Consider the following 20,822-nt stretch of genomic DNA (forward strand, 5'->3'; position numbering starts at 1 on the left):
ATTCCTCCCACCAAAAAAATAAACAATGATTCAAAAAAAGATTCCAAAAATGTAAAACAAATTACTAAAAAAATAGATATTCCATGCAGCAGAAAAATAAATGAAAAAAATATTTCATGGTTGGGCAGCCCCCCAAAACTCGCCGAAAAATTACATGATTATCTCAGAACACTTTAATTAAATCTCATTATATGATAAGTGTTCAGGATAAAGCGTGTAACGTCACGTGGCTTTAAGAAGCCAATCATAGTAGCTCGAGTCTATGTAAATGAGGGGGCGTTACCGGAAGTAGTCTTTCCCTCGACGGAACAAATGAGCTGTCAAAGAAGAGCGGAAAAGGCGGGTCAAGCAGCTCACAAAATCACTCGCTTTCCATCTTCTTCAACATTGACGAGCGCTGGGTGGGGGACAAAACGAAAGTAGGACGGAGGACACAATCCAGGCCCGCTTCGGTTCTGTTCGCTTTCGATCGTGTTCGGAGACAAACAAGCAAACCAAGCGGGATGTGTTTTGTCGGCCCGGCTTGTTGAGCATCTCGCTGGTTCTTGGTCAGGTTTCGAACAATGGACCCCCATCGCTGTGAAGACGAGGCGGACTACGAAGATGAAGATGTGGACCCCCGCGTCCAGGTAGACAAAGCAAAGATCCAATCTTTATTACGTTTCATTGGATATCTAAGATGTCGTAAATTGTCCTCCGGCGTGACTAACGACGACTTAAAGCGGCTTTCTTGCATGGTTGTCATCCATTTTGTGTCGCTCACGAATAATTATGATGTGACAGTTGACGGCCGAGTGGAGAAAACCACTTTGCATGTCACTAAAATACTCGAGTAAGATATGTAATTGCACGAGAAGCTGTAATTCCGTTCAAATTTATGATAGTAATTATACTTTAATAAATGTTTATAAACATATGTAATTGCATGAGAACGACATTTCGATATGTGTTAAACTGTAATTCCGTTCAAATTTATGATAGTAATTATACTTTAATAAATGTTTATAAACATATGTAATTGCATGAGAACGACATTTCGATATGTGTTAAACTGTAATTCCGTTCAAATTTATGATAGTAATTATACTTTAATAAATGTTTATAAACAATCAGAATAAAATGCAAGCATCCTTTAAAGTTAAATACTACTACTAAAAAAATACTTGCACAGTTAATGAACTGTACAGTTGACCACTGCATGAATTTATCATTTCAAAATTCAATTCGGATTTTAATGCTTTAAATTGCGATTGTGATTGAATTCACAATTTGATTTAAATGACAAAAAATACTACTATATCAAAACCACTAAAGCTATTACAGTGATCAATTAAACTATGATTTATGTCAGAGCGTTGTGGTATGACAATTTGGTTCTCCTGTTTTGCAGGGCGAGCTGGAGAGACTCAACCAGTCGTCGGACGACATCAACCGATGCGAGACAGCGCTGGAGGTCAGTGTGGTGGCAAATGCTTAACATGCTTTGTAAAGGAGTAGTTCATGCACAATAATGTATCCAAAGAATGCCATTTTCACTCAAGGTGTGAGCAATCTGTGCCACGTCTTATGCTTGTAGGTCAGTGACATCATAAATGAGGTGAAAGTCTCGCGCGTGGCTTTTATTACCAAGTGACATCTTGGGCCAAGTCAGCAAGTCTGCTCCACTCGCATTCATTCCAAATAATTTTTTTGCCAGGAGGCCCGGCAGAAGTTTCGCTCAATGCTAGTGGAGGCCACCGTCAAGTTGGACGAGCTCCTCATCAAGATCGGAAAGACGGTTGACGAATCCAAGCCGTACTGGGAGGCCCGGCGCCTGACCCGACAGGTCGGCTATTGTCACTATTATTATTTCTTCTTCTGAAATTCCTGTGAAATGCAGAAGTGGCTTTCAACTGGAAAGACCCGAGTAGACACTTCCTGTTTGTCATCGCATTTTCCTCACCACGTTAAAACATCTGGTTTGTCAACGGTTTGACTGAAGCAAACACTGCTGGCAGTATATTGGATTTAAAAAATAAAAGTCGATTTTATCGTCTGTTTAACTGTCCTAGTAAACTTCTATCTTTTGCTTTTCTGCTGACATTTTATGGTTGTCACCACCACCAGCGCCTGCCCTTGCAAAGTACTTTGAGAGCAAAGTCTTTGGAAAAGGAATTGAACTTGAGCTTTAAAATCCAAATTTGATTTTAACATAAAAATATATCCCTCGTGTGTCCTTTAGTCCCAGCTGGAGGCCCAGAAGGCCACCCAGGACTTCCAGAGAGCCTCCGAGATCCTTCGCGCGGCCAAAGAAACCATCCTGCTGGCCGAACAGCGCCTCCTAGAGGAGGACCGACGCCACTTTGACTCAGCCTGGCAGGAGATGCTCAACCACGCCACGCAGCGGGTCGGCATTCGCTTTTCTTTAGCGTCTACCGCTTGACTGGAATGTGCTGACGAGCCGTGATTGGCTCTCACAGGTGCTGGAGGCGGACCAAGAGAAGATCCGAAGCGAGGTGGCGCACAAGGAGACGGCGGCCAAGCACGCGGCGGCCATCGCTCGCATGAAGCAGCTGGAGAAGAAACTGAAACGCACCATCAACAAGTCAAAGTGAGAAACGACGAAAACCTCGCTGGTGGTGTTGCGTTCAAGTGCCGCTGGGAAAAAGAGCTACCTGTTTATTTGACATCTTCACCTTTTCCACAGGCCCTACTTTGAGATGAAAGCCAAGTTCTACCTGCAGCTGGAGGTGCGCAACAAGTCAAAACCAAACGTCTGAATGTGATGTTCATGCTGTCTTTTTTTTTTTTGCCTCCACGCAGAACCTAAAGAAGACGGTGGACGAGCGACAGGCCAAGCTCTCGCACGCCAAAGCTGAATACAAGACAGCCCTCTGTAACCTGGAGGCCATCTCGGAAGAGATCCACGAACGGCGGCGCAGCTCCGTCATGGGCCCGCGGGGATGCGGCGTCGGCGCAGAGGGCGACATGGACCAGTCGTCCGGCGTCAAATCGGATTCCGATGGCATTTCCAGTAAGATCAAGAAGATGGATTTCTGCATAGTTTCCAATATGCTATATTTTTCTTACTACTTTCCATCCATCCATCCCTCACAGTGATGTCGGTGTGTTTTGACGAGCCGTGCAACGGCGGTAGCGTGGCGTCCGAGGAACACTCTGAGACGCGTTCCACGTGCAGTCTGGGTTCCTCGCCCGACAACCCCGAGGAGCTGCAGTCGCCGTCTTCCTTCACCTCTTCCTCCTGCGCCTCCTCTTCCTCCGCCTGTCCGTCACCGACTCCATCGTGCTCCTCGTCCTCCTCGCCTCCCTCTCGGCCGTGCAGCCTGGAGCTGCCCATCTCCGTCTCCCTGTCGGACTTTGGTCTCATCTCGCCCGTGCTCGGCCCTCGCAGCGAGTGCAGTGGGGCATCGTCGCCCGAGTGTGACCTGGAGAGAGGTGAGTGGCCAATTGGGTTTTGAGATGTCTTTTGTCCAGACTCTTTATTTTCGCCACTTTACGGCACCACAGGTGAGCGTGCGGAAGGCGCTGAGGTGACGTTGGACAACGGGCCAGCTATCATCAACAACAGGAACAACAACAGCAGTAGTGTAACAGCCGCCACCAAGAGGAGCTTCAACCTAGAGGCTCGTTTCAGTTTCCTCAACCTGCGACGGCAACGCAGCGACGCCAAAAATGCGGACAACTTTTCCCAGAAGGCCGTGGTGGTCAAAGGACTGTGAGAAACCGTCGCAGGAACATTGATTTGGAGTGACTCTGAAAGACAAATTTTAGGATCTTTTCATTCTTGTTGATTTATTCCACGAAGATGGGAGCTGGCAGCAAGCATTGTGAAAATGTTTTGTGTTGAATAAAGAAAATGTTACTCTGTTGGACAGTTCTAAGAGTTCTTAATTGCTGGACACCCTAACTTTGAAACCCTAACTCTCTTGGCCACGCCCCCTACACTACTGGATTTCACCCTGTCCCCTTGGTAGTGGGCGTGATCCATGGGTTTGCTCCGCCAACTTGGGGGCGGGGCCATCTTATGTATTTACACATTAAAATTAGTTTGCATATGCGTACGCATACAAAGCGAGGTTCCAATTCTAAAAGCACGTTTAGTTATATGCTCACATCTGGGATTGAAGTTCAGTTCTTACTGAGCAAATGTATTCATTTAGTGTAGTGAGTGTACCTATTGAAGTGTCCATGAGGTGTACCTAATCACAGGCCGCTTCATTAGGGAAAAATTATGGCCAAAGCTTAACTGAAAGTGAAAAGTGCCACACCCGCCCTCACCCCCACTTTCTGATTGGCTGTTTGATCTGTGACGTCACACGGACACTCCAAACATATTGGAACGCGGCCCCGAGGACTAGAGCTTGACACCTGTGACCTTTGACCATGATATTTCTCTAATAAAGTGGCTTGTTATTAGGTACACTTGAAAATGGCGGTGTACCTAATGGAGTGTCCGTCTGATTCGCTCGTTAAGTGCACCTGCGGGAAAAGTTTTAGCTCCTGCGGAACGTGAAAGGGGCTAAAAGTTTTCACGCAGGTGCGATTAACGAGGGTCACTTGGAAAACATGTTGGAACGTGGTCCCGAGGACTAGAGCATGACACCTGTGACCTTTGACCTTGATATTTCCCTAATAAAGTGGCCTGTTATTAGGTACACTTAAAAATGGCGGTGTACCTAATGGAGTGTCCGTCTGATTCGCTCGTTAAGTGCACCTGCGGGAAAACTTTTAGCTCCTGCGGAATGTGAAAGAGGCTAAAACTTTTCCCGCAGGTGCGCTTAACGAGGGTCACTTGGAAAACATGTTGGAACGCGCCCCGAGGACTAGAGCTTCACACCTGTGACCTTTGACCGTGATATTTCCCTAATAAAGTGGCCTGTTATTAGGTACACTTGAAAATGGCGGTGTACCTAATGGAGTGTCCGTGTGATTCGCTCGTTAAGTGCACCTGCGGGAAAACTTTTAGCTCCTGCGGAACGTGAAAGTGGCTAAAACTTTTCCCGCAGGTGCGCTTAACGAGGGTAACTTTCTGATTGGCTGGTTGATCTGTGACGTCACTCGGACACTCCATTAGGTACACCACCATTTTCAAGTGTACCTAATAACAGGCCAGTTCATTAGGGAAAATTCATGGGCAACACTTAACTGAAAGTGAAAAGTGCCACACCCGCCCTCACCCCCACTTTCTGATTGGCTGTTTGAGCTGTGACGTCATTTGGACACTCCATTAGCCACACCGCCATTTTAAGGTTCACGAGTGAGCATACTTTTTAATTTTGTATTTGTTGGATTGTAGTGGATGATGTTATTATACCGAATGTAATTGTGTTTGAATAAAAGGTTGGAAAAAAAATCTGTTATGCTGACATTGGTTATTTTGGGGGACACCAACTCATATGACAACCAAATGTCTGATTTTCATGTTTTAATTGGAGAGTATAAAAACAAGGAATAAAACACCAGACAAGTTTCAACATAAATGTTTATTAAAAGAATGATAAAAGAAGTGGTGTTTCAGTGAGTGGTTCTTTCTTTCCTTGGCAAGTCGTAAATCGACATTCTGACATACATAGTTCACGCCAGCAGTGTGACGCAACACGTTCACTGACTGACGCACGAGAAGGAAGGCAGTTGACCCATTGACCCATTACTCTAGGAAGTGATTCATTCACTGAAAAAAAAGGTTGGGGACCACTGGTATAGAACACGGCCATTTAATGTGTCTCCATAATGCATTATAATAACAGACAGCCATATTCCAGGACATGTGAGCATTTTGTCATAAAAAAAAAAGAGTCATTGGCATGGTGAGTCCACTTGTGATTGGCGGGTCTGGACAGAAGATCAATCATTGTAGCTGAGCCACTTTGAGGGGGGCGGTGCTGGCAAAGTCCAGGAAGAAAGGCCCTTCCTGTTTGGGCAGGAAGGTGGTGGGCACCACGTTGTACACGCCCGCCGGAACCTGCTCGCAGTCCATGTAGCAGAAGCCGCATCTGCAAGGTCAACACACACGATGAAGACCAAAAACATGAAGCTTGGCTCCAAAGCCTACTTTGAAAATGGCAAACCTGTAATCTCCGCTGCTCCTCTTGTTGGTGGAAGTGGAGCTGGCATCGCTCGTGGTCGACACGGTGACCATCTCGAAGCCGACGCTGTATTGCCTGTCAGCACGTGTCACAAAACATGTCAATCGGAACCATTTGGATTTGCTGTGGCTTTTCAGAGGAGATGTCCTGAGTAGGAGACGTTACATCACTTTGTCATTTTTTCTTCCCACTTGGGCGATGTGTTGAATAAAGTCAATCGGGCAAATCCACTTTGGCCACTTGAATCGCATTAGTAGAGGACGTCTGCGCTCCGGCAGATAAACGTTCAGCCTTGATTTGTATGCCTCTTTTGTTGTCTGCTGCATTTATGTAATTTGTTTATCCCAAGGGTGTCAAACTCATTTTTTTCCACGGGCCGCATTGTAGTCATAGCTTCTTTCGGAAGGCCATTATGACTGTCGACCCAAATAAATGTACGAGCACCTGATATTATATACAGTAAAAGCGGCAAAACAAACTGACAAATAACTCGATTTCAAATCGGACGAGTAAAAATTGGTCAAATATTAAAAAAAAAAAGATATTAAAAGTGAAGACAATTTGCAACTCCAGTAATGACACACAAAGTTGATTCACAATTTGTCTTCACGGGCCACATAAAATGATGTGGCGGGCCGTATCTGGCCCCCGGGCCTTGAGTTAATATCCTTTCTCTCTTTTGGCTACTTGAAACCCAAGAAAACGACCATTTTAGATGACCTAGTAAAGGAGGACAATTGAATTTAGCAAGCGAGAGCGCCCTCTGCCGGCTGTATTCTTTTTCTTGCTTTGTCCTGTGACCAAAAATCCCCACAACTTGAACTGGTGGCAATAACTCAACTGACTTTTTTTTTCTTCACATTTGCATAAACAGTGAACAATTATTTTTGAAAAGCAACTTCAGGAAGTTTATTGCCACTTTTTGTGCTTTAGGTAGCTTTAAATTATTTCACCAAACAAGAACATTGTTTACAAGTTAAGGGTAACCCAAAATAAACTGATGGCTGCAGTAATTCAGGGGAGGCCGGCAAGCGCATAGAAGCCGAGGTTTGTCTGTTTGAACTTATTCTGAGTGCGTGACGATCGGATTTGATCTGCTCATCCCTGCGTTCAAAATGTGCTGACCATAAAATCTGCTCTGCAGACTAATACGATAAAATGAACCCACAAGACTTATTAATTTGAAGCTTCATAAATCACATTGCACGTTCATTGCACGACCTTCAACACTTGAAGGTCAATTATTGCTGTTGCTATTGTTCCGCATAAATTGAGCGTGCAGCACATTTAGATTTTCTGCTGGCGACAGAAGAAAATGCCAGTGCGGGAAAGAAAACAAAAACAAAGCCACAAGATGGCTTACGTAAATGTGCATGAGGGCAGTGTGAAATGGATTGAAGACGCACACACAGAAATGTGCTGGATTATTTGGATGTTGAGTGTTTAACCAGAAGAAAAAAAGCTAAGATGAGTCAGCAACTTTTGACACTTGCTCCTGAGTTCCCAGGATGCACGAAAGCCACATCAAAATGGGTCAACATGTTTAAAATGTTTTTTTTAGGGTGGCAACAACTGACCAAATGAGTAAAAAAAAAAAAAAAAAGGTACCAAATGAGGAGGTAAAAAAAAAAGGGACCAAATGAGTAGGTAAAAAAAGAAAAAAAAAACTTTTCATATGTGGCAATATTGTGAAGAGAGCCACCTACAGGCCTGGAGTAGAAGTGCATTGCCCAGCATGTCAATGACTTAGTAAGGCTGATTTATGAAATGCTATGAGAAAAAAAAAAAGACACTAACCTGGAACCTCGCAGTTCTATGAGCAGCGGACCGGCCCGATCCAGCTGCAGCTGGTAGACGGGATTGTTCTTGTACGAGTCCTTGTAGTTGCCGCAGCCGCCGGCACTTGCGCCCTTCCACTGGCCGTTAAGCTGAACATCAGGAAAATAGTCAACACAAAGTGTGCAAATATAATTTGGCGTGTTCATGTTTGCATTAGCCTACCCGTTTGGTATGCGTGAAGGGATTTGGGATCTTGGAGAAGTTGAATTTGCAGCCAGAGTAAACCTACAGAACAAAAGAAAAAAAAAATTTGAATTTCAAATTAGCAACTAGCGTAGCATCGTAGCATATGAAAGCACCCCTTTGCTGACTGCACAGTTGAGTCTATACTATGACTTTTTTTTTTTTTCCCTTATACGATACGAAGTAGGGGAAATTTTCTTTCCTACACTCTGGGCTCCACTTCGGCAGGGGAAGCCGCTCGCTTTGTGGCAGCGCCCTAGCTCCATCCCTGGTCGTCCAGTAACAAACGTGCCATTAGCGCGGCGGTATAATAAGCTGTGAAAAAAAGCATAATTGGTCGCTTACATGTCTTTGCGTTTCCTGTACGGTAAGGCTTTTTGCAAAAGGAAAGAAATATTGTGTGGAATCCATTCCTGCTCATGGCATTTAGATTCTTTTTTCTTTTTTACAAAAAACGACCATGTATTCTGTAATATGATAAAAGTGATCATTCTGCTCACTATTATCACAATATTTCATGGCATTGTTGGTGCTCTTATATATTAAAAAAAGCAGCCTTAATTCATGTTTGTGAAACTTAAAAAAAAAAAAAAGGGTTATCTTGGTTATATATGTGACACACAAAGCAAACTTTTGAAATCAAGCACAAAAACAAGAAGAACAAAGAAAACTTCTGGAGCAGAACAAATAGCATTGGATGAGGAGAATTTGTGTGTTTTCAAATCTGCTTTGAAAGATCAAATATAATTCACGCCTCTCACTTTAAACAAAGGCGATGCTAAAACGACGCTATCACGAATCTCTCCGATGATTCCCTCCACTTCTCTACGCAAGATTCTCCCGAGTTGAAGTTCAAACTTGAACTAAACAGCGATGCGAAAAAAAAAAATCTAGATGTTGTCTGTGGCAACAACCCGTCTTTGTCTCCTACCCTGAGTGTGTAGTTGATGGTGTTCTGCTTCTCGTACTGCGACACCACCAAGGTGAAGGTGTGCGAGCCGGCGCCGGTCAGTCGGATCTTGGTCAGGTAGTGCGGGCTGTTGATGCGAATGCCGTCGATGTAGGGAGGCGGCTCGGCTGCACAACAACAATCGGTGGTTAGTACTGACCCTTGACAGGTAACCGAAAACTATTTTGGTTCCTATGGATGATATCATGATGTATTTTTCTTCTTTCAATTTTGTTCAATATTGCTCATATTTTGCCTGTTGATTTTTTTGGTTGTCCGAACTTCCAGAGGGTGCAAATGTCAGACCTGGATAGTAAACCTTCTTGCCGTCCGTCTTGTAAACAACAAGCGTAATGAACTCTCGGTTCTGCGCAAAGTCCTCCTGTATCACAATAAAAAAAACATGAAGCATGATTCTGAGAAGTTCTTTTGTCCTTTCTTTGCCCTACCTTGTCAGTGATGTGTCTGGAAAGCAGCACCCACACCGCAGCGCCCCCTGCTGGACTCTGCACCTCCAACTTGTACTGCGGGTTGTTGGCTAAACTGTAGACGTCCTTGACCGGGCCTTGCTTTCCATCCCAACTGCTGCATGGCACACGAAACGCACAAAACACGCTTCAGGCTAATTTGCTCCGAGAGGAACTTGCAGCAGTTTGGAGGCAAACCTGTGGATGCAGGTGGATTCTTTGAAGAGGGCGGGGTTCCAGCTCAGGTAGATGACGTCATAGTACTGACACAAGTCCTCCCAGGAGATCCAAAACACACCTGAAAGAAAGAAAAAAAAAAAACATCCAACGCTGTCCATGAGCAAAATGTGATCTCCAGTACCATTATCAAACTTCTGCGCCGTCTTGGGGTCAAAGTTGAGGTATTTGAGGAGCTCGGGAGTCCAGTTCTTATCGTCGCGTTCGCTGTAGCGGCCCTTCCATCGCAAGTGGCTCCACGGGTTCTTCAGCTGGAGGAAGCGCATGTTCTACAAGAGGCGGGCAGGTCAGGAGGAGGACTCGGGGTGCTGGTGCTGCTTAGCGGAGGCTGACCTTGTATTCCCTGATGTCGAGGACTGCATAGGCGTGAGTTGGCACCAAGCCCCACTGCTCTCCTTCTTCTTCCGTCATCACTCCCGTTGCCGTGGTGATGAGGACGTCGCCCCTGTGGAATCTGCAAAGGCAAAAAAGTTGAGACCGCAACATTTTTGAGTCATCTCATCCAAAAGTGACTCAATACTGCCACCTGCTGGTCAAAGTTAGAATTTGGGTTTTTTTCTCCAGTGTTTTCCGACTTTTCTCCACCCATACCCATAAAAGAATGTTGAAAGATTTCAAGTCACCTTTGGAAGAGCATGCGGAAAGTGTCATCCTTGCTGAACGACTGATTGTCCGAGTGCATGGCGATGCGTTCAGGGATCCAGCCGGTGAGCGCGTGAAGATCGATGTTCTGTGGCAATGACAGAGAACGGGATGAATAAACAAAGAAGAAGCCCGTAGATGTAGAAAACGCGACGCCGCCTACCGAGTTGGATCCGGGGAAGTCGTAGCCTCCCATCACCTTCATGTAGGCCTTCTCGATGAGCGACACCCACAGCTCGTTCTTGTTGCTGGAGTACGAGCACAGCAGCTCGCCGCCGCGATCCACCGGCAGGAAGTCGTCGATGATCACCTGCGTGAGGAGACGTGAGTTTCTGCCTTCATCTTCTGCCTGCGCGACGATGTCGTTACCTTCCGGGGAACGCCATTGATGTGGAGCTTGACCATGTACTTCCCACACGGGTTGTACTCGGGTTCTCCTCGTCGGTTCTGAGGATAGATGATGCTGGAACATATCGACGTGACGTGTCAGGAGGGCACTGGTGGGATCTTGAAACGTTCAGCCTACCTGGTGATGAGCTTCTTGTTGTAGCGTCTCTCGTAAGCGGCGCTGATGGCGAGCGAGGCCACGAAGGAGCAGTCGGACACCACCGTCTGCGCCACAAAGTGTTAAGAAAAGTTGAGTGAGCAACAACGAGAGAAGGGCTCCCCCTCGTTGCAGACCTGCTTGATGCTGAAGCTGGACACGGACATAATCATGGTGGGATTGGTGCAGATCTCGTCGGGTCGGACCCAGCGGGAGAAGATGACTTTCTGCTTGGGTGACAGAGCCAGGGTGCCTGATTTGTCCCTGGTGGGAAAGATCAAGAAGATCGAACGGACGCTGGCGCTGGTTACAGCTTGTTGAAGACGACGACTCACGAGAAAGGCACGGGAAAGGCGAAGCGCTCCTTGAGGTCCACGCTCATGAAGGGAACGTAGGCGATGCCGTTGATTGTCGACGTGCTCCTGGAAAGGTGCCGGGACGTGACAAATGTTGAAGAACATGGAGCATGATGGTCGAAGAGAAGGCGGCAAAGCGACTCACCTGAGGACCTCGATCTCATCGGACGAGTATCGCTGACCTTGCGGTTCACTGGACTGGACCGCTCTCATGGGCTGAGGTTGCGGGCGGTCGTTGAGGCTAAAGTCAGGACCCAGCGGGAAAAACTGCCGGACGGGTCCCGACGAGCTGGGTTTCACTCCCGACGGTCCCGCCCTGTCCTGAGTCTGCGACGGACCGGACTTGGACTGCGATTGCTTAAGACCTTCCGCCCTGAGGGACACCACGAGAACTTTTAACATGAACGCCATGATGTCACGTGATGATTTTGAAACCAACCTATCCAAAGCCTGATGGGCCAACTGCTTCAGCTTGGTCTGCATAGCCTGGTCAGACGTCTCGTTGGACTGTAAGAACATGAAGATGGTGAGGAACAACCGGAGGAGACCACGAAGAGCGAGAGAAGATGAGCATCCTGACCGTCTTGATGCAGAGCTCTACGGCCTGAGTGTAGAGCTCCACGGCTTCGTCGTCGTTCCCCTTGTCGTCCTCCTCAAAAGCCTGCGTGACCAGGAAGTGGGCGCGCTCCAGGTCCACCTGGTGACGAGACTTGAGCGGGTCGCTCTTCTGCGCATCCACCGCGCTCACTAGGCGGACATTTTCAGATGGGGAAAATGACAACATTGCACTCTTTTAGAATAACAAACCTTATTATTCATTCGTATCTAATAGCAATTTTTGGATTTTCTCAAATGGCTTTCCGAGTGATCAACAAAGCGGCTTTAAAGCCGCATGGTAACGATTTAGCAGGAAAGTTTGACAGCTGCAATAAAAATATGCAATCCACCCAGTTTCCACGACACACAAATAAATACATAGCAGTCACGGAAAAACCAAGTCAGACATCCTGACTGAGCAAACACTCCCTTGTCTGACGCATGCCACTAACATTCCTACACATACATCCTGCATCATTGGGAGATAAAAAAATAAAATAAATGGCTTTGTGTCACCATGTCATGTCACCAGGCAAAAAAAAAATTGCAAGTGGAGCAAGTGGGTGTTTTGGTCACGGTATTTACTTTGTGTGCAACTCTAATGGACTTACACGCATTGTGGAGGGTTTGCACTCGATCCAGGTACTCGTTGACTTTGTCTTGGATCCCGTCCAGCTTGGAGCCCGCCATGCCGGCGTAGATGAGTGCCTGGGCGGCTTCCTGAAGCGAACAAGTTACGTTTGAATCGTCAGTCACAGTCCTATTTCAGACGCTGACTTCCGCTGTATGGACCCACCTTATAGTAAAAGGCAGCCTCGTCGTATTTGCCATTTTGGTCGTAGGTGACGGCCGTCTTGGCGAATTTGATGGCGTCGACTTCCAACGCTATGCTGTCCATTCTCAACACGATTTGAGATGACGAGCTATCCACGAAAATTAATTGTTTTCACGTGGCCAGCAGGTAAATCCACGGAGGCGGACATAATGATGTTAAAGTCAAATTATTGTCATGAATTTTATGGCCAGCGACGCCCGGGTGAAGTCAATCTTCCCTGACCGAAATTGACAGATGTTTAGCGGGTCAAAACAAACACGAAGCTTCCTGGACCGCTTTCTCGCGCATGCGCAGTTGAAAAAAGCTAGTCGAAACTACATGTGACGTTCAGGAACCTCAGGTTAGAAAAGAAAACTGCAAACTTTAAATCTCAGCAACCTTCATGGAGGCGGCCAGAAGACGGTGATATCATAGTGTTGATGAATGTCGTCTCTCTTGTCGTCATCGCTTTTCAATTACGTTTAAGCTTTCGTTTTCGCTGTCAAGCACGTTTCCGGGAAGGTAGTTCGCGCATGCGCAATGGGAACGGCAAGGAAACCCACATGAGGCATTCTGTGCCACTAGAGGGCGTGCGTGCATTGTATATGACAATGGATATGACACGTACAGATAGGTGAATTTAGAGAGAGAGAGAGGAAATGTTCTTCATCTTGCTCTCCAGCGCCACCATCTGTGGCTCATTCATTTGAATGTCCTGTAAGTAAGACAGGACAGGAAAGGACTTAAGAGTTTGAGTGCAAGTGAGAGGACATTCCAAGAAGTTCAAGTGGAGGGTCTGGAATTGCTCTGCAGGCCTCATGAGGAGCATAAGAAGCTATTCTGGGTCACAGTAGTGAAAGAGTTAACATGAGAGATGACTTCACCGTCTTCCCCCACCCCATACTAACCATAGCCCCTCTGTCCACTCCTCCCTTTTCTCCTCTTGTCTCCTCCCTCCACACACAACCCTCCTCTTCCTTCAATAGCTCCCACGGCCTCACAGCAGCCTCACTTGTCAGGTCCACCCTGAGCTTCCACTTCTTGCATCTGTCCCACAATGGCGTTGCACACCCCTGCGTACTCCCGCCACATGGCCCAGGAGAAGCACCAGATGCTGGACCTCAACCGCCGCCTACAAACCTACCTGGGCCGGGTCAAGCTCCTGGAGGAGGAGAACATGCAGCTGGCCCAAGAGATCCACGCTCTACGGCACGGCCACCGGGGCGCCTCCGTGAGGGAGAAGAGCTTAAAGGAAGATCTCCATCGGACCAGAGAGGAGTTGGATGAAGTCTGGCGGGAGCGGGTCTTTGCTCAGATGGAGGTCTGCAAATTGAGTGAGGAGTTCCAGATGGTAGAGCGGCACTGGCAGAAGGAGGCTCGGGCCCAAGCGGAGGTCAATGCGAAGATGGAGGTGAGCAGGAAGGAGCTGGAAGAGGAGCACGAGGCTCAGAGGTGGCTCAGGGAGAGAATCAGCGAGCTGGAGGAAGAGATGGAGCACCTGGTGCGGAACCACGAGGTCGACGTGGCCCGCTTGGAGACCGCCCTGATCCATAGGGCACCGCAACGCAGCACCCCAACCTTAGACCTCCTCCAGCTGGAGGAGGAGCTCAGCCAGCAGGCCTCCACGGCATGGCAGGAGACCGAGCAAGCTTACCAGGCACAGCTAGACCAACTAGAGGAGAACCTGAGGGAGAGCGCAGCCCATCTGGGCCAAACAGAGCGCCACAAGAATGAGTACCAGGCCCAGCTGATGGCCTTGGAGAGAGAGAGGATCTCTGAAGGCGATGTTAGGAGGCAGCTGGAGGAGACGGCAGAGCAGCAGAGTGAAGAACACAGACGGCACATAAACACACTTCAGGTGAAGCAAAAACAATTTTCAAAATGTTTCCTCATCATATATAATTCACCATCTCAAGAATATGACAAATCTTTATTTGTATGACAATTTTCCACTGACTGTAAATTTGAAGATGGCTGAACTTCTGTCAGTGTGTTTAAATACCAAAAAATGGACCAGCTACTATGTTTATACTTCCTGTCTAAGAAGTGGGCAGCACGGCCTATTGTGAGAATGTGTGAGTCATTCCCAGCTGTCCTCTTCCTCTTCAGGAAGCCCGGCGAACAATCAAATAATACACGCTGACTCCGGAATGGTTGACAAACGACTAGCAGGAGCCATCTAATCATCAAAATCAAACAGAAGCACGTCTAACCTTGTCAAGCCATGTCTTGCGTACAGGAGCACTTGGAAGGTTTGGAGAAGGAGAAGCAGCATGTGGGCCAGCAGCTTCATCATCTGGTGCAGGAGAACCGAGGCTTGCTCCAGCAGAAGATGTCGCTGGGCCTGGAGGTGGTCACCTACAGGTAGAAAGAAAAAAAAAAAAGACCTCCAAATATTCCAAATGATGGCGTGTCCAACACAAGGTGTGTGTTGACTCCCAAAAATTGAAATATGATTGGTTTATTCTGAACACAGCCGTAGTCATGAGGGTGTGCGCACTTTTGCAACCACATCTTTTCTTTTTTTTTTTGCCGTTCTTCCCCTTTTGATACATGCTAACATGTCTCTTTTTTTTGTATCATGAATAGCTGGCACCAGGGGTGTGTAGACTTTTTCTATCAACTCCACTTTTAGCAGTTGAGGGGGACTTCTACTTGTCCAGCGTGCCAGAGCAAGTCGGCTTGCAATAGACATGACACATCGATAAAACTCGACCGTGTGATCAAGTGTGATCGAGTCACCCCGGCGCAAACTGGATCTTCTCCAGCCATGCAAGGTCTCAGCTGTTTGGGCTTCAAAGGTCACGCCCTTGAAGCAGCAGCCTGAGTCGTCCTGCTGGAGCCGCAAACCTCAGTCCATTGTGGAGCACAAAAGTGCACCCCCCCCCCCCCTCGCCCCGCCCTCGCATGTATTGACTGCTCCCACATTTATGAGCTGTGGGATTCTCCAATAACAGCAGGGAGGGGGACACATGACATGCAATATAATTAGCTATCAATCTATCAATAGTCAATCTCGTTAGACTGCCGCACCTTTTTGGAACATTCAGACAAAAAAGTAGAATAAAGTAAATCATGTCTTCTGAATCTAAATTTAGAAAAAAAAAAAAGATATTACGCGTGATGGATGGTGGCTAGCTTGTGAGTTAGCGCTGGATGGCCTGCTAATAATAGTGTGTGTGTGTGTGTGTGTGTGTGTGTGTGTGTGTGTGTGTGTGAGAGATCAATAGTAGAGACCTTCCATTCATCATCATAAGAGTGACTGCACACTCTGATGTTTCCTTCCCCGCACAGGCCGAGGTTTTTGCGTCCGAGCTGAACATTATTTTACCGTCTTTGCAGAGCTCTACTGGACAGCGAGAGCCTGCGGCGAGACGATATGGGCCGTCTTAAAGAGTCTCGAAACATTACACTGAAAGGTACCAGGTCCCTTTGACATCATTCATTTTGCCTAGAGAGACCATCTTGCGTCATGTTTTTCTTTTTACTTACTTTAATCACAACATAATTCTTGTTGCTGATTGGCCGAGACCAATCACATGGTTGTTTTAATAAACCTCCATTCAGATTGAATTATTTGGAACCTTTCATTAATGAAAGTGCTTTTTAAAGGCCTACTTTGACGATGAAAATGCAAAATAGTCACTAACATGATATCAGGTTAACTAATACTTTGAGCTCCTCCATTTTAGAATGATTTTATTCCAATTGGTGGATTGATGGTTGTAATCCAAGTAACAGCGTTCACAAAGCGCCCGCCACGTGGCCTCTTGGCTTTCCAGTAAGAAAGGAAATGGCGATCAATAGCGTCCATTAGCGTAGCCTCCGCTCCACCATGGGTCCCCTCCGTGGAACTGAGCCAGAAAGCAATTCCATCTTACTCGTGAGGAGGTCACGTTTTTACGACAACTTCAACCCCCGCAGTTTATTGACTGCATTTTTTCCTCTCGTAGACGCGCCTTTGAGATCTTTACGAGGGAATTACCAACTACCGGCTCGCTGCAACACCCTCGCGTCTGTCTGGAGACCATCCGTGACTTCAACGACCCCTTTGAGGAGCAACCTTGAAAATGTCAGTCAGGTTCACAAGAAAGAAGAAACGACAACAAAAGTGGCCAGACAACAAAGTACTTATCCTAAAATATTACATGATGGAGCTGTGGAGAAGTTTCGAGCGCAGGAAGTAGATGAGAAAGTAACATATGCTGAGCCTTTATCTTCTCCTGGTGAGGAGGAACATCCAGATGAAGGTGGAGAAGAAGAATATGGTGGGAAACTCCACTCGGTAGCTCCACCGCTCAATAAGGAGATCAGCCAACAACAACATGTTCTGGAGACCTTCAGTTCTTCTGCAATTGCTCCGGTTGAGGCGTACTTGGTGGTAGATGAGCAGGAGATAACATCAAGATCTGGAACGGAGGCAATACTCGAAGCCACCCTGGAATCCAGCACCAGCAGTTTGTCTTCCCAATGTGACCTCAACCCCGAGGACATGGCTGAGATCAGGCAGGAAATAAGTTACTCCACCTTGGGAACATCTGTGGCAGAAGGAGTGGACTTGTTGTATCCAGATGGAGAAGAGATGGACACATGGGACAGCGTAGTAGAAAAGAAGATCCGTGTCGAGTCAAGTGAACCCAAATTAGAAACGGAAAGTCAGTACGCAGAACCGGAGGAGGACATCTTAACAAGAAGGTCTGAGCTAAGTCGAGAAGAAACAAAGAAGCAAGAAGAGATTTGGAGTCGACGGGAAGAACGTTCACCAGACATCAACGAAGAGGACGAAGACTCCCAGAATGTCTCGGTGTCCTGGCGAACGGAGGTGGAGAGCGACAGCTATGCTCAAGAAAACACGCTAGCTGACACGCGGCCGCTCATCCGGTACACCAGCGACGACACCGACGCTAATACGCAAGCATCTCACGTGGACGAGAGTGAGTCCAGTGATGGAGATGCGGCTGGACGTGCCTGGAACGAAAGCAAGACCAAGAACTTTGGAACCATGGAGGATCTTTGTGAGGAAGTCGATGAAGAGGTGGTAGAATATGACCTGGGATATTCTCAGGAAGCTCCTGGACTGGAAAATGTCAGTGAGGAGCGTTTGGATGAAGAAATACCTGCGGAGGTTGATGATGTGGAGATCGAGACGGACCGACTTGTGGAGCAGGAATTGGAGAACCTTTCCACGGATAGCTATGTTTCTCACTTTGCTCAAGAGGTGGCCAGTGAGAACCAAACAGTCCTTCTTGAGGATGAGGAGGAGGGATGGCAGGAGGTGGAAGAGGAGGAGGTCCAGGATGGAATGACCAAAAAGGAACAGAATGTAATCACAGAATCTGATGTCCAAGTGGAAACCAAAATGGACCTTTGGGATTCTGTGCAGCCGGAGAAGTTTCAGGACATGGAAGAAGAGAAGGTCCAGGATGGAATGATGACCTTGGAAGAAAAAAGTATCCCAGAATCTGAAGTCCAAGTGGAATGCATCCAAGTCCTTAGGGATTCCGTGGAGCCTCAGTTGGACACTCTAGATGATCATGCCAAGGAAAGGGTGGAAGAGGGGGAGCTCCAATATCAAATAATGACTATGGAAGAAGAAGTTATCATGAAATCTGAAGGCCAAGACCATGATTTATCCCAGACTCATTTGGATGACTTAGAGAAGGTCCAAGATGAACCATTGACCATGGAGCATTTAGAGGCTGGGGAAGGATACTTGACGTCCTGCATGGTTCCTGATGTCCAAGACCAACCAACCCCCAAAGACTTAATTCTGCCTCAGTTGGACGCTAAGGATAATGAGGAGGAGATGGAAGAGAAAGAGGTCCGAGATGGAATGCTGAAGCAAGAAAAAGCAGAGAAAGTTTACTCAATATCCTGCATAGAATCCGATGTCCAAGTGAAAAGCAATCTGGACTTGGGACCTTCTCAGTCAGAATCTCTGAGTGATGGAGAGAAGGACCAGGTTGAAATAATGACTATGGAACAAGAAGAGACTGAAAAGGATGAAAATCAGACATCCAACATGGATCCTGATATCCAAGGAGAAGGCAATCTAGACCTTGAGGATTTTCTCCCACCTCAGTTGGACTCACCGGATGACTCTGTGGAGGAGGTCCCAGATGAAATATTGAAAGAAGAAGAAGCACAGAAATTGTACCTGCTGTCCTGCACAGAGTCTGAACTCCAAGTGGAGCAGCCTCAGTTGGACTCTCCAGATGATGGCGAGAAAGTCCAGAATGAAATATTGACCATGGAACAAGAAGAGGCCGACAAGGTGAACATGCCATCCTGCATGGATCCTGATGTTCAAGATGAAGACAATCTGGACATCAGTGGTTTCATCCAGCCACACTTAGACTCTCCAGATGACTATGTGGAGGAAGTCCAGGATCTAACGTCGAACCAAGAAGATGACATCAAGTTAAATTTACCAGTGCGCATAGATCCTGATCTCCAAGATGAAGACGATCTGGACCTGAATGATTTTATCCAACCTCAACTGGACTATCCGGATGACTACTTGGAGGAAGTCCAGGATGTAACGTTGAACCAAGAAGAAGCTGTCAAGGTAAACTTACCAGTCTGCATAGATCCTGATCTCCAAGATGAAGACAATCTTCTCTTCGGGGATTCAGTTCAGCCTCAGATGGATTCTACAGACAACAAAGAGATGAAAGAAGGGGTTCAAGATGCATCAGAAGCTCCAGAGAAAAGGGAGGATGAGGTGATGCATGATGATGAAACCTTTAGTGAGTTCCTCAGTGGACCCAACTTGGGAGAAGAAGATAAAGAAGAGTGTCTGGAATCTCAAAACCAAAAAGGTCTCCTCCAGCAATCTACTTCCATGGTAGAAGAGGCTGCAGGCCATCTGGCAGATGAATGGAACATCCTGAAAAAGACTACCAAAGATGTTGACATAAGACATCCAGAAGATGAAGAAAAATCTATTATGAGTCATCATCACGAGGAAGGAGACGACGGCGAAGGTGCCCCAACATTTGACGAGAAACCTGTCGAGATCTCCCCAGAGACTGCACCTGAGGAATCCGTCATCTTGAAGGACTCCTTGTCGGAATTCCACACAACCAACGGCAAAGACAAGAAGGACTTCTGGGCATCGTCCGTGGAAGATGCCGCCGCTTACGGATCAGATGACATCTCCACCGGGATGGACTTTGCTGGCGAGCTGGACTGGGGGAAGGCGGTCAATGGGAGTTCAAAGAAGGCGGAGCCTGTGACGGGAGTGTCCGTACATTCTGAGGACTCGGAAGTTGAGGGAGGTTCCTGGTCATCCGGGGATGAATAATCCGGTCCACCAGAACCTAGGTGTCATTGGAAACCATCTGGCCACTCATCAAGTTCCCGAGTCAATTCTTTGCTATCTTAAATTTTCCGAAAATGTTTTCCCTTGCCACCACTAGATGAGTCTGCTTCCATCTCCAGTTTCCTTCTGTGCTAATCTTGGTCCGGACTGGAAGGTGAACCATTGATCAGCTGTTATTGATCTAATCGAGCTGATACGTTTCACTTCCCGGTGGAGATCAATAAGAGCAGATCGCACTCATGACTGATTGATTGTCGTGTAACAAAATGCTCATGCGGTCAAGAAATGTTTGTTGATCAATAAATAAATGTTTCTTTTTTTTTTGCTTGATTGATTGTTTAGTAGTAGTACATTTAAATTGAATAAACTTGATGACAAAATGCTCTGGGTGTTATTTTGTATTTTCTAGAAGAACCAATTTGATTGCAATTTACCGTAATTTTCAGACTATAAGTCGCGTTTTTTTTCATAGTTTGGGTGTTATAGTCCGAAAATTACGGTAGCTTAAATGTGAGCCCACAGCTCAAGATACGCAACCTTTTACGAGCGAGAAGTCACAAATAGCCAAATATGATTGACATTCCGTTCGGGCGTCTCCAGTGAGACACTTGAAGTTGCAGTCACTGACCAATTCTTTCATCATCATGTACGATGGTTTTAAAAATAGTCCAGGTTGCACGGCGGCGTGCAATTAGCTTTTTGTTTGTGTTGGTGACAGCTGCGCATGACTCTGCTAAGCCTCCGCAATGTTAAGCCCCCCCATGACAAATGCTTCACTTCAACA

The 20,822-nt window shown here is 46.7% G+C and overlaps 3 protein-coding genes across 4 annotated transcripts; 2 read left to right on the plus strand and 1 right to left on the minus strand.

The window, feature by feature from the left end:
- The first annotated feature begins 351 nt into the window (after positions 1–351).
- Positions 352–3,869, plus strand: sh3bp5b (SH3-domain binding protein 5b (BTK-associated)). The gene is made up of 9 exons (XM_061289499.1): positions 352–629; positions 1,391–1,453; positions 1,697–1,825; positions 2,222–2,386; positions 2,460–2,590; positions 2,687–2,729; positions 2,803–3,013; positions 3,097–3,435; positions 3,508–3,869. The coding sequence occupies exons 1-9, from the start codon at positions 564–566 to the stop codon at positions 3,717–3,719; spliced, it is 1,359 nt and encodes a 452-aa protein (XP_061145483.1). The 5' UTR covers positions 352–563; the 3' UTR covers positions 3,720–3,869.
- Positions 3,870–5,464: 1,595 nt separating this feature from the next.
- On the minus strand, positions 5,465–13,222 carry capn7 (calpain 7). 2 transcript variants are annotated; one of them, XM_061289489.1, is made up of 21 exons: positions 12,697–13,222; positions 12,512–12,620; positions 11,884–12,050; positions 11,743–11,810; positions 11,449–11,676; positions 11,283–11,369; positions 11,085–11,211; positions 10,930–11,015; positions 10,773–10,866; positions 10,567–10,713; positions 10,385–10,491; positions 10,095–10,215; positions 9,886–10,030; positions 9,723–9,822; positions 9,507–9,642; positions 9,364–9,439; positions 9,040–9,185; positions 8,088–8,150; positions 7,884–8,014; positions 6,069–6,161; positions 5,465–5,993 (listed from the first exon to the last, which is right to left on the minus strand). In XM_061289489.1, exons 1-21 carry the CDS (start codon positions 12,796–12,798, stop codon positions 5,849–5,851), a joined length of 2,478 nt encoding a protein of 825 aa, XP_061145473.1. In that variant the 5' UTR covers positions 12,799–13,222; the 3' UTR covers positions 5,465–5,848. The 2 variants fall into 2 exon arrangements, with proteins under 2 accessions (XP_061145473.1, XP_061145474.1); XM_061289490.1 differs by lacking the exons at positions 5,465–5,993; positions 6,069–6,161; positions 7,884–8,014; positions 8,088–8,150 and adding an exon at positions 8,236–8,423.
- Positions 13,223–13,645: 423 nt separating this feature from the next.
- Positions 13,646–20,420, plus strand: nes (nestin). Its single transcript, XM_061289488.1, has 4 exons — positions 13,646–14,572; positions 14,954–15,078; positions 16,057–16,133; positions 16,668–20,420. The coding sequence occupies exons 1-4, from the start codon at positions 13,772–13,774 to the stop codon at positions 20,018–20,020; spliced, it is 4,356 nt and encodes a 1,451-aa protein (XP_061145472.1). The 5' UTR covers positions 13,646–13,771; the 3' UTR covers positions 20,021–20,420.
- The last annotated feature ends 402 nt before the right edge of the window (positions 20,421–20,822 follow it).

Source organism: Syngnathus typhle, linkage group LG10, assembly GCF_033458585.1.
Source record: "Syngnathus typhle isolate RoL2023-S1 ecotype Sweden linkage group LG10, RoL_Styp_1.0, whole genome shotgun sequence".
Taxonomy (NCBI): Eukaryota; Metazoa; Chordata; class Actinopteri; order Syngnathiformes; family Syngnathidae; genus Syngnathus; species Syngnathus typhle.

What these genes read in the sequence shown, in the direction of transcription:
- sh3bp5b (XM_061289499.1), top strand. Translation starts at nt 564, where the DNA reads ATGGACCCCCATCGCTGTGAAGACGAGGCGGACTACGAAGATGAAGAT. An exon ending in TCAACCACGCCACGCAGCGG is followed by an intron (nt 2,387 to 2,459) that starts GTCGGCATTCGC and finishes TGGCTCTCACAG; the next exon opens with GTGCTGGAGGCGGACCAAGA. An exon ending in AGTTCTACCTGCAGCTGGAG is followed by an intron (nt 2,730 to 2,802) that starts GTGCGCAACAAG and finishes GCCTCCACGCAG; the next exon opens with AACCTAAAGAAGACGGTGGA.
- capn7 (XM_061289489.1), bottom strand. Translation starts at nt 12,798, where the DNA reads ATGGACAGCATAGCGTTGGAAGTCGACGCCATCAAATTCGCCAAGACG. An exon ending in TCAATGGCGTTCCCCGGAAG is followed by an intron (nt 10,714 to 10,772) that starts GTAACGACATCG and finishes CTCCTCACGCAG; the next exon opens with GTGATCATCGACGACTTCCT. An exon ending in GGCGCAGAAGTTTGATAATG is followed by an intron (nt 9,823 to 9,885) that starts GTACTGGAGATC and finishes TCTTTCTTTCAG; the next exon opens with GTGTGTTTTGGATCTCCTGG.
- nes (XM_061289488.1), top strand. Translation starts at nt 13,772, where the DNA reads ATGGCGTTGCACACCCCTGCGTACTCCCGCCACATGGCCCAGGAGAAG. An exon ending in GGCACATAAACACACTTCAG is followed by an intron (nt 14,573 to 14,953) that starts GTGAAGCAAAAA and finishes TCTTGCGTACAG; the next exon opens with GAGCACTTGGAAGGTTTGGA. An exon ending in CTGGAGGTGGTCACCTACAG is followed by an intron (nt 15,079 to 16,056) that starts GTAGAAAGAAAA and finishes CCGTCTTTGCAG; the next exon opens with AGCTCTACTGGACAGCGAGA.